Below are 11,437 nucleotides of genomic sequence, written 5' to 3' on the forward strand. Positions count from 1 at the left end.
AATATTGAAAACTTCTTCTTCTGTTATATTTGCTGATAGAGCCTGATTACTTTAAACAAAGTAGTCACGCCATGTAGCGACAAAAAATGTATGAGAATTAATAACAGTTAAAATTCAAATGGTGAACGTATATATGGTTTGTTTTACATGTTAAATTTTACAAGTTGAGATACCAATATTTCAGGAATCAAACTTTATTGCCCTTTTAATTACTATAAAAATTTTTTTGTAATATCTTAACTCGCAAAAAATCGTAATTATGACAAAATTTAAGTTATTCAGTTATTCATAAGGTTTATTATATATATATATACATATATATACCAATAGATACCAATATTTCAGAAATCAAACTTTATTGCCCTTTTAATTACTATAAAGATTTTTTTGTAATATCTTAACTCGCAAAAAATCGTAATTATGACAAAATTTAAGTTATTCAGTTATTCATAATGTGTTTATAATATAGTATTTCGCTGTGTTTATAATATACATATATATGTCATTATTACGAATTCTGTGTTAATGATATCGTAATTTGCAAAAAATCAAACGTCAGGTCGTGACATCTAGAAAATAGTAAGCGTGACAAAATTTAAGTTACACACTATTCATTATTACGAATACTGTGGCAACGCTCACATTTAAAATAAATATTTCACAACGCTTTTAAAACTGTCTTATAATACAATTTAAATGTAAACAATGTCATATGGATATGAGAAGATTTGTTTTGGCGCCAATATATAAACCAAAATTGGTGGAGTATCTGCACTCAACGAAAACATAACAATCGGAATATGGAAGAATCTGATATAAAAGTTGAAGAAAACGATACAGGCCTGTAAGTACGAAACACTCACATTGAAATTATTTAAACTATTTACGCATTTTGTAGTTACGTACGAACACTGGAAGATGTAAAATTGATAACGAAGCATGCTAAACTTGATGAGCGAAGTCTTACTCAAGTAACACAAGTAAGTTAGTTTCAAGATTTAAATACATTTTCACTTATATAAAATAATATCAATAATAGGCGCTCTACTATCCATCAGCCGACATTTTAGCAGATAACATTAAACTACTTGAGTTGGATGAGCATTTGTTGCAGGAAATACGTCTTGGACACAAGCTCAAATTCAAAGGTGGGCTCAATGAAGATGTGGTATTGTGCACAGAAGAAAAAACTTACGATATTAAAGGTGCAGAAATTTCAAACAGTCTCCTGTTGGTACCGGATTTAAAATTTGCCGCCGCAACAAGTACTTGTCCGCTAAAAAGTCCTCGCACGAGAAATGTTTCATTGGAGCGAAGCCTAAATAGCAGTACAGAAGATGAGCCGACTATAGAACGTGTGCTCGAGCAGCATAAAATATTACGCATATTTCATGAATATTTGGAATGTCGTGAGATTCATCCACGTTTTCGCAAAATGGGAGAACTACTGCAATTGACACGGTTTTCGGGTCCGGAGAATGAAGAGTATATAGAACAGAAACTGCTGTTCAGCTATGAGCAACTCTTAGACACAATACAGTGTAGCGAGAAGCAATTTACAGAGGGTCTAAGAATTTATAGAGTCGTCGAGTACAACGGCTATATGCGAGTGTTGGAGTGTGATTACGAGTTTCGTATTGTGAATCTTATGGTGAATCTAATAGAGGAAAACTCGTGGTCATTAGATGAAATTGAAAGGGATGAAACGATTGAAGCTTTGAACGGTATTGCACCGAGACAGATTGTTGAGGGTTTATTTAATTTATACACGACACCAACAACAGATAAGCCAGGCAAATACACATACATTGAAGAACTGGTAGCTCGTATTGTAGCACAAAATATATTAAGGCCTGGTCTCAAGTTTCGCTTAGAAGAATTTCTTAGTGCATGGCAAGAAGCCTTGCCGGATGGCATTAAATGTGATGTAAGTAAAGAGAAATCATTTAAAATGATTTTATGCGATTTACCTTTATTTATCTTTATTTTAGAAAAAATATCTCAGAGCCTTGGGTATAATCTGTCGCGAGGGTGTCACAACGAGTGTGCGCTCACTTGTGGAAGAAATTTTACCTACAAACATACACGACCGCTTAAAAATTTTGTTTAAAACTAAAACCAAATGGACACTTGATGAAATTGAACCGTATATGGAGTAAGTAAATTTAACCATCAACTGGAAGTTATTATTTTCCACGTTCACCCTTGCAGGTTCTTCACTACTCCCACACTGACCGTTACTACATTATTGGCCAAGTATGCGCGATCACTGATGGAAAAAGGGATACGTCACTACGTGTCGAAGCACTAAACTGGAAACAGTGTAGAATTTTCTTTGTTTGGACATACTTTTTATTTACAACTAATTTATTATTTTTTATCAGCTTGTATTTAAGTAATTAAATGTATAAAACGTCTTCAAACTTCTTTGACAATTTTGTACAACAAAACAAGTATCGATAGACAATCATGCTCCAGTGTTCTTTCTCTTCTTGTTTCGCATTTTCTTCGCCAGTTTGAGGTCTTCTATCGCATCTTTCATTACTTTTACGGCGCTATTATCTTGAGCGGAAGCAGGAATATTCGGCATCTTTAGATGACCTGTACTTGTGGGATATCTGCAAGGATTTTCAAGAAGTTGTTTATTAATATTTAGTACTTGGATTAATTTTAATGTAAATTGCAAACTCACTTAAAACTGAACCCTTTCGGAAATATTTGTTGGGAAAGCAGAGTTTTCAATTTTGCACGAACATTTTCTAAATGCAAACGATTTTTGCGACGTTCCAGTATGAAAGGATCTTCGTCTTGATCACTGCCACTAGAAAGAGATAGTTAAATTTAGTTCAATAATAAAAAAATGTTAGTAATTATATATAAAGTAAAGAATATCAGTTGAAGCTACTCTTGACTGAAGAAACTGACGTAATTACCGAATTAGAAATCAAGTTCTAATGCGAGGATTATGTTTTTAAATCCAAAAGTTATCATTCTTCAAATAAATTCGTAGTATATATGAATTCTTGACACACTATAAAGTATATAAAGGTGGATCCTTTCAAAAATATGTGGCCGATGCAGATAACTCGTTTATAATTCCATCTAACACTAAGAAAGTACAATAAACGGCTATAACCATGTAAGATACATTAAATCGTAGCGCATTAAATGGTTGTTGGTCCACGCAGTATGAATGTCAATTTATGCCAGAGTAGCATTAGGTTGAAGAAGAAAACAGTCGTCTTAAAAACATGATTCGATGCTGCATTAACCTACCTAAAAATAATGGTTCCAAGAAGGGTATACGTTCGTTAACGAAGTGCCCGTTGACCCAAAACGAACCACACAATCAGATCTCTATGAGCTACAACAACAGCAACATTTAAAAAATACTAAGAATAAAGCATTGGAGAGAAGTGGCGTAGGATAGAGAGCACTAAAGAGATGTGATTGACACTTGTCCATCCCAGACTATCATGCTAAAATTCCATTTAAAACTCCATTTTTCATATTGTGGACATTCTGTTCAAATTTCCCTTTTCACACACTAACTCCATTTACGTCTTCGCTGATCCTTGATCCATACTTTTGTATGATATATAAATTGACAACCATTTCAAAGTTGGAATATTTCTAGTGTTAACTACCGATATGAGCTCTATATGCTAATGCAATATTCGTAACATAATGGAAATTTGATTCTCTACTGGACTTTACCAATCATCACTCAGGAAAAAATTGATTTAACGCTGTGAGATTGGTGAGATTTCCATTCTTAGATAATATCGTTTGTAAGCATAATATTAAGAAAAGTAAGGAATGATTATTTACTACAACGTACTTAACGGAGTATTTATAAGAAAAATGAGTACTAGAAATTCTACCCATAACTTCTATTAAAATCGTCTACGAAGACTGTCTGTTTAAACTCTTCAAATCGCTAACAAAAATAATGTATATATTTATAGTTAAAGTTAACGACATTAGAATTTTGTAAAACATTATTACAATGTCTAATTGACTTACGAATCATCATTATAGCCATCAATAATCATATCCATTTCTTCAGCATGTTTCTTCATCCAACCAATTTCCGTTTGAGTTCGTTTAAGTTTAAGCTCTTCCTTATCAACTTCACGTGCCACATTTACTCGTTCCTTAACTGCATTCATGTAGCGATCAGCTACAGGAAATAATGGAAGATCTTCACCTATAAATACACAAATATTATATAGTCCACATGCAGTATTAGAAAGAAGATAATACTTCTATCCAATGTCTTATATAGCTTCACGTAGTTTTTCACTTCGCCCGGTTCCATGAACATGACGGTGATGCCATTTTTATTAGCACGCGCTGTACGCCCAGAACGGTGTACATAGTTTTCACTGGTACGTGGAACCTACAAGAGCAAAGAGAGTATTAAAAATATTTCACATTTCATTTCACATTGCTACTCAGTGATATACTTGATAGTGTATGACATGTTCCACATTGGGTATATCCAAACCACGTGCTGCCACATCTGTTGCTATCAGAAGACCATCTGCATTATCCCGAAAACGTTCTAAATTTTTCAAACGTTGTTTTTGTATCATATTGGCATGCAGTGGCAGAGGATTGCAGTCCAATAAACCAAAGAGTGTAGCTAAACGCTTTACACAATCAATAGAGTTGCAAAACACTATGGTACGTCCAGGATGCCGCATCAGAAAATAGTAGAGATAATAATCTTTCTGTTCCATGGAACATATGAGGCGACATTCTGTAAGGTTTTGTGCAGTTTCTATAAGAAAAGATTTGTGTTATTAAATTTCCTCTCGTGAAGCGGTACCACATAAGCTTACGTTGACTTCTGGTTATGTCAACAACTTTCGGTTGAGAAATACCCAATTCCTCTATTAACTGCTGTATTTTTAAACCTGGCGTTGGCTTTATAAACTTCGGGCGTTTACCTGTATTGCGATCTATAAAGAAAATGAAAGATTTCAACACAATATTTCCCAGTATTCACATTAGTACATACTCTTCATATGATCCGGTAAATCATGGACCAATGTCAGTGTTGCGGAGAAGACAAAATTCTGCCTTGTGTGCTTCTTTGCCTCATCAGCATTAAGCACAGTCAGTAAATTGCGTAGTTCTTCGAAGTGTCCTTTTTCCACCATACGATCAGTTTCATCGATAACCAAAAAACTGATGTCATCAATTTTGCTCAAATGATGATTGCCTTCTTGATAGAGCTCCCATAATCTGCCTGGTGTAGCTACAATAATTTCTGGACATTTTCGAAGTATACGCTCTTGTTTGGCAATTGATAGGCCACCGAATATAGCCGCCACTTGTATGCCTTTGAAAAAATTTAGTGCTTTAGATAGAAAATACTAAAAGGACTTAATAACGAACCAGTAAATTTTGCTGCAGTGGTTATATGGTTCCTAACTTGGACAGCTAACTCACGTGTCGGTGTCAATACTAGTGCATATAACGGACTACTGCTTGCTTTGCTATTTAACGTATTTTCTTCATCATCTGAGTTTTCGTCTTCAGAAGGCAAAGGCGGAAAATTGCTCAACTCATCTAGCGGGGGTGTTAGTTCACGATCTTCTTCTTGTTGCTTTGTATCCTGGTGCCCTTTAATTTTTGGTGCTTTCCGTATTCCTCTACTCGATTTCCTTGCTTTCAGCTCCATTATGCCAGCCAGTATTGGTATGCCAAAAGCAAGTGTTTTGCCACTACCAGTCTCGGCTGCACCCAGTATATCCTTCTTACCCATAATTGCAGCTGGCAATGTCATAGCCTGTATTTCTGTAGGCGATATGAAGCCATTTTCTGCTATAGCACGCAATATTGTGTGAGGTACACCTAAGCCATTCCAACCCTGCAATAAAGGGGAGTTTAAAACAAAACAAAAAAAAAATTATCTTTGAAAAGAACTTTACATCTAATTGATCTATGCTACCAGCGCTCTCAGCTTTAGCGTCACTTTTGATCAATTCTGGAATTTGCTCCTCATTGTCATCACTTGCATTTGCACTTGCACTTGCTGGCCTTAATAAAACAAATCGCCCTGCTGGATGCACATCCCGATCTGCGCTATCATCCTGTTCACCCTCCGATTCAGTAGTTTTGGATTTCCTTTTCTCCTTTCTTTTCTCTTTGCGTTCTTTACGTTTCTCTAAAATTTTAGCTTTACGTTCTGCATATTTTTCTTTTTTAGTTTTAACTATCTTGGGTTCGTTATCTTCTGTAGCAGTTCCAGAATCATATGCTTCGTCGTATTCCTCTTTTTCCACTTTTCGTTTTCTTGATTTACTTTTTTCATCCTTCTGTATGGTACCATGCTTGATCTAAAAAACATTCTTTTAATTCTGTTCTTTGGAAAATAATACGAAATCGCCATACTTTCCCACTTTTTACTAAAGCTGGTTCATAATTCTCCAACACCTCAAGTCCTATAAGTCCCTCGAAGCCGCCAGCATCATCAGTGAGTACTTTTCCCTTAATTTTAACTTTTTCCCATTTCCTATTTAGTTTTTTGGTAACAGATTTTTTTTTTATAACGTCTGTTTTAGTTTTAATTTTGTTTTGTTTTATTTTCGCCATTCTTAATTTTTTAATTAACTAAAATATCAGCAACAAACGGTTTTCGAATTTCTTTTAAAGAATTTCATTGCACGTGCATTTGTTTTTCTTGGTCTCTGTTTTCTCTTACAGTTTGAAAGTGTTTGAACAAAATGATAATGCTGCCATAACATTTAAGAAAATATTATTAGTAATTAGTTATTAATTAATGAAAAGTTTATAATATATAGTCTGCATAAAAGATAAAAGACTAAAAACCTAATATGTCGTTTACACTGGCCGAAAATGGCTCATTTCAAATGAGCCATTTGAAAGTGTTTACATTCGTTGTAATTCATTTGTTCGCATATCAAACAGCTGATTGCCTGTTGATTTGATTTTGACATGTGTCAAAAAAATGTTGCATAAAGGTTAAATATACCTTCAAACCTTACAATATAAACTGAAAACATATTTTTAACTTCGATTAATACTTTTTGGGAATTAGAAGTTCTAAAAAGAGGTGCATCGTTTTCAAGAAAATGCAACCATCAAACATTTGTTTATCATTTTTTGTAAATATGTCAGAAACAGCTTTCTGAAATTGTCAAAATGCCATTAAAAGCTTTTTTATTTGGATTATGTTCAATGTATTCATTTGCATTTGGATCATATTTGGAACTCATTCTAACCTCGTTGGAACGCATTTATACAGAATGCGATCCAATGGAACTCATTTGCGCTTGAGATTTTGTATGCAAAAATGAGCCATTTTCTTCTTGTTTTCGGTTTTTAACCATAATGAGCCATTTGAGGTCAATGTATGTATATGCCGTATAATACACTTCCTTAATGTTTAAAATAAATGCTATAGTTACATTTAGATGTATGGTCAATCATCTTAATCACTTAAACTTTGTCAAATCAAATGGTTATTGTTATGTTCTTTTTTTATTTAATAACAGTATTAACATTTTGACATTCGTGCATTGTTACTATGATGGAATATATCACAGTTATAATTATCAGCTGTTTTTCACATCTATTTGGTTTATAACCTGCTCGTATATAAAGCCGTAGAAGATTTTGTATCTGTGTATAAAAACTTCGTTCAAATGCTAGAAGGTAATAAGCACTGAAGAATAATCATTATCATTTCAATCTACCATGTTTTGAAAAAAGTATTATGTATAAAAATCGTCCTTAAATAAGTTCAACTCTCAAGTTTATTATCAGTTATAAATTTATTTCCTTTCCAGTATCTTAAATTTTTGTTCATCATTTCCATATATAAATAACATTCCATAAATATTTGCAAATTAGATACACATAATTTTTCTAAGCTTCCATTATAATCTATTAGTTTAGTACTCTCTTAAAATGATAATCTATTATTTTTATTTGGTATCACCGGTAATTCCCAACTTCTTTTTAAGTGATTCTGGCATTTCTGGTGGTGGTGGTCTAGGCATACGCAGGTATACTTTAACAGCATCATAAATAAACCATTGTGCAGCAGTCAATGTACCAATCATCACAATCCTAGGCATAAGACCACCCCAGAGACCTATATAGTTAGGGTTTAATAAAAAATTATACAATAAAAATTCGTAAATTTAGTGTTATGTTCTTTAAGACACTCACCTGACCAACCAAGTTTCTTAGCAACATCGAAAGCGGATGCACCCTTTTCTTGATTTAATTTGGACACAACTGTGTCGGCTGGATGTGACACAATAGCACAAAATACACCAGCAATATAACCAGCAGCAAACGTAACAACGAGCTGTTCGCCTTTCGTACAATCTTGACGTGGCTTAGGCACGACATATCTGTGAACATGTGCACATTAATACAACTTTTAGCCAATCTCACAGTTATTGCATTTCTAAACTTACTTATACAACAATTCCAATGTTCTTTCGAAGCAGGCAAACTTCATCATAGTGTATGGAATTTGTCTCATCCACAAAGGCACCAAACCCTTATAGAACGCAGCAATACCTTCCTGTTGAGACATCTTAGGCAGTGCTTCACGTAGAGTGTTTGCAAAACCTGGCGTTGTTTGTATTTTTACTTTGGCTGCTTCCATTGGAGACAAAGCAATATCGGCAAAGAACTCAGCCGATGCAGAGGCAGCCAAATACAACCAAGTTCTGTACAAGTACGAGTTTTCCTCACCAATCATATCCGAATACATAACTTTGAATACTTCATAGAGACCAAATTTGCAAAGACCCTGCATAGAGTAACCGAAAAATGTGGGCGCCCAGCCTTTAGACAAGCCAGTAACACCATCTTCTTTCAAAGTGACGCGGAAACCATTGAAGACGCTCTTATATTTAACTGGATCCACTTGTAAGCGACATTTAACCAAATCTAGTGGCACAACCATAGTATGAGTGAGACCACACGATATAATACCGCCAAGGCCACATAGTGCGAAGTATTTATTTGAACCAAATGCACACGAATCTAGAATATTGGATAGGAATTAAAATCAAATAATTTTTGCGTGAGAGTAAAAGAAAGCATACCTCCCTCCACAACTGTGGCAGCCGCCATGATATTATGATTCGGTGTCAGCTTCTTTGACGGCATTTCTGCCTCGTTCATTGCTGGCGCACTTTGGCAGCTCACCGTTGTGAAAGGTGACTTGAACGGAGAGTTCTGCGAAGCTTCCAGAAGTGATTTAAACAGCATTTTTAGAAGATTTCTTTGTGATAATCTACAGATATGAGAAGAAAGTTAAAATGAAGATAAGTCACACTTCAGAAAATAGATGTTATGTTATGTATTTTAAAGGGTGTTAAATGATTTATGGGAGAAATAGATGTTTAAACCTTAATATGTGATATTAAGCGGTTGATGGTGACGGTTGTTTGTTAATATCTCTAAAATATTAGATTTAAGAATATTTTTTAACTTTCATTTATTAAACTATAAGTTTCTGAAGAAACTTTCTATATACCAAAATTAATTAGTTTGTAAAAATTCGAATATAAAACCAATTTCCAAATCCAAATCCAAATCCAAATCTTAGTAGTAAGATCATGATCGGGTATTTTCGCGTTTTCTACATAAGGTCACGGACTTTTATGTTATATCATCAGTAAAACAATAAGACCTTGAGTCCATCACCTATTTGTTAGATAGTTTCAGTACAACTTGTAGTTACTAATACTGAATGCAGCTATATAGATTATTTGATTATTTTGAAAAATGTTTTCTTTTTACTAAATTGCTCTCTAGAACTTAAGTTTGTTATATCTGTAGTTTTTTTGAAAATAGTATTAGTCCTAAATATCTTGTATTTGAATGCTTTCTTATCTGATGCTAGGAATCAATTTCATTTATTTTTTTCCGTGGTGTAGGATCGATCACTCTTGGTAGAAGCATAGGGCTTTTGTCAATTGCTCGAAACCAATTATGTTTCCATCTTGCAAATTATGGGGTCCAACAATAATCGAACTATATATATATAGCATAAAAATGGTTAAGCTAAAACAAACAGTTAAAAAAACTTTATTTTGATGACCAATTTTGAGGTTATAGGCATTACGTTAAGAATGATGTAATGACTCTACATCTAATTTACATTGAAGGTCATTACCGCTTGTCGATGCAATAAGATATATATAAAAACATCTTAGATCTTAGATTGATATTATAGAATGTTTAGGGATAATGGAAAAGTGGAAAAAATCTATAACTATTCTTTTCACATTCATATTTTTGTTTTCATTGCGTCTTTCACTTTTTATATAACATTTCTATGAAATCTTCGAAAATTTTTATTAGATTTGGTTGCGTAATATTTGCAAATTACATATATATATCGCAATATTTGAGACAATTTTTTCTTGAAATCTTCTTTTAGTTCTATTTATCATTTTCGGTGTCATTTTTAATCAAACATTCGAATGTAGGAACACACTTCTATAACTCACTTTTTACGATCAGATCACAACGACAAAGTCGAAGAGTTCTAAACTTTCAAGACCGCTACACGCCAGACCACAAACAGAAATGCAAACAAATTATATATCTTTTAATTCTACTATAAAATCTGTAATAAAACATATTTTATTTATATTGTATTTTGCAAAAATCTCCTCTAAATATTTGAGTTCGAATGGAATACTTTTTGAGAAATTTGCATTGGAATTTGTGCATTGGATGAGAAAAGTAGTGAACCTATGCTGTGAGATAAATTGAAGAGATTTTTTCGCTGATTTTTTGTACTAAAATATTTTATATTGCAATCGCACTCCACATTTTAAAAATAAATTCATTAACACGACGAAACCGCTGCATACAAGGTCGATTCAATGCTCTTTAGTTCTTCACAGACCTGCGCCAATTCTTAGCGTAGAGTCCACGCATTGTGTTGCCACCTGGAGTACGCATTTGAAGGCAGGAAAATTGAGATTTCAAATGGTTTATATGATGGTCAAAACAAGGATTATAGATTATTTTTCAAGTTTTATGAAAGTGTTGTGGTGTGATGTGAGCTCCAATATTGCCTTTCCCAAGAATTATAAACGATTGGGTTCTGTTTTTATGTGAAGACGTTATCATTTTAGGGACGTAAGTATATATGTGGAATCGATGAGGATATCTGCAGATTTTATGAAGAGAAAAGTGATATACTTAGTCAGCTTCTGTGCTTATATGCTGTGTAATAATTGAAACACCTGTAGCAGAATGTGGGTTTATTATATATTCTGTTCCCTAATCCCGATTAGATTACAATACCCAACCATAGTCTGTGTTTCCGACGATTGTCGAAAAACGCAATCTAAATTTTACTATGCGTCTCATCGAACCAAAGGATGTCTGAAAATTTGAAACGTAAAATATTGTTAGTTTT

General features: G+C 33.7%; 3 protein-coding genes across 4 annotated transcripts; 1 reads left to right on the plus strand and 2 right to left on the minus strand.

Moving 5' to 3' along the window:
- The first annotated feature begins 691 nt into the window (after nucleotides 1–691).
- On the plus strand, nucleotides 692–2,335 carry LOC119662949 (sister chromatid cohesion protein DCC1-like). The gene is made up of 5 exons (XM_038072605.1): nucleotides 692–844; nucleotides 899–980; nucleotides 1,040–1,927; nucleotides 1,992–2,155; nucleotides 2,212–2,335. Exons 1-5 carry the CDS (start codon nucleotides 801–803, stop codon nucleotides 2,309–2,311), a joined length of 1,278 nt encoding a protein of 425 aa, XP_037928533.1. The 5' UTR covers nucleotides 692–800; the 3' UTR covers nucleotides 2,312–2,335.
- A 132-nt stretch (nucleotides 2,336–2,467) lies between these two features.
- On the minus strand, nucleotides 2,468–6,482 carry LOC119662954 (ATP-dependent RNA helicase DDX24-like). Its single transcript, XM_038072611.1, has 10 exons — nucleotides 6,474–6,482; nucleotides 5,943–6,350; nucleotides 5,407–5,881; nucleotides 5,027–5,350; nucleotides 4,848–4,967; nucleotides 4,470–4,786; nucleotides 4,267–4,402; nucleotides 4,027–4,210; nucleotides 2,693–2,821; nucleotides 2,468–2,618 (listed from the first exon to the last, which is right to left on the minus strand). Exons 1-10 carry the CDS (start codon nucleotides 6,480–6,482, stop codon nucleotides 2,468–2,470), a joined length of 2,253 nt encoding a protein of 750 aa, XP_037928539.1.
- A 1,290-nt stretch (nucleotides 6,483–7,772) lies between these two features.
- Nucleotides 7,773–10,613, minus strand: LOC119662951 (phosphate carrier protein, mitochondrial-like). 2 transcript variants are annotated; one of them, XM_038072607.1, is made up of 5 exons: nucleotides 10,515–10,613; nucleotides 9,102–9,292; nucleotides 8,463–9,039; nucleotides 8,209–8,396; nucleotides 7,962–8,131 (listed from the first exon to the last, which is right to left on the minus strand). In XM_038072607.1, the coding sequence occupies exons 2-5, from the start codon at nucleotides 9,265–9,267 to the stop codon at nucleotides 7,962–7,964; spliced, it is 1,101 nt and encodes a 366-aa protein (XP_037928535.1). In that variant the 5' UTR covers nucleotides 9,268–9,292; nucleotides 10,515–10,613. The 2 variants fall into 2 exon arrangements, with proteins under 2 accessions (XP_037928537.1, XP_037928535.1); XM_038072609.1 differs by lacking the exon at nucleotides 10,515–10,613 and having other exon boundaries at nucleotides 7,773–8,131; nucleotides 9,102–9,267.
- Nucleotides 10,614–11,437: the final 824 nt, after the last annotated feature.

This window comes from Teleopsis dalmanni, unplaced genomic scaffold (genome assembly GCF_002237135.1).
Source record: "Teleopsis dalmanni isolate 2A unplaced genomic scaffold, ASM223713v2 unscaffolded_contig_0035, whole genome shotgun sequence".
Lineage (NCBI taxonomy): Eukaryota > Metazoa > Arthropoda > Insecta > Diptera > Diopsidae > Teleopsis > Teleopsis dalmanni.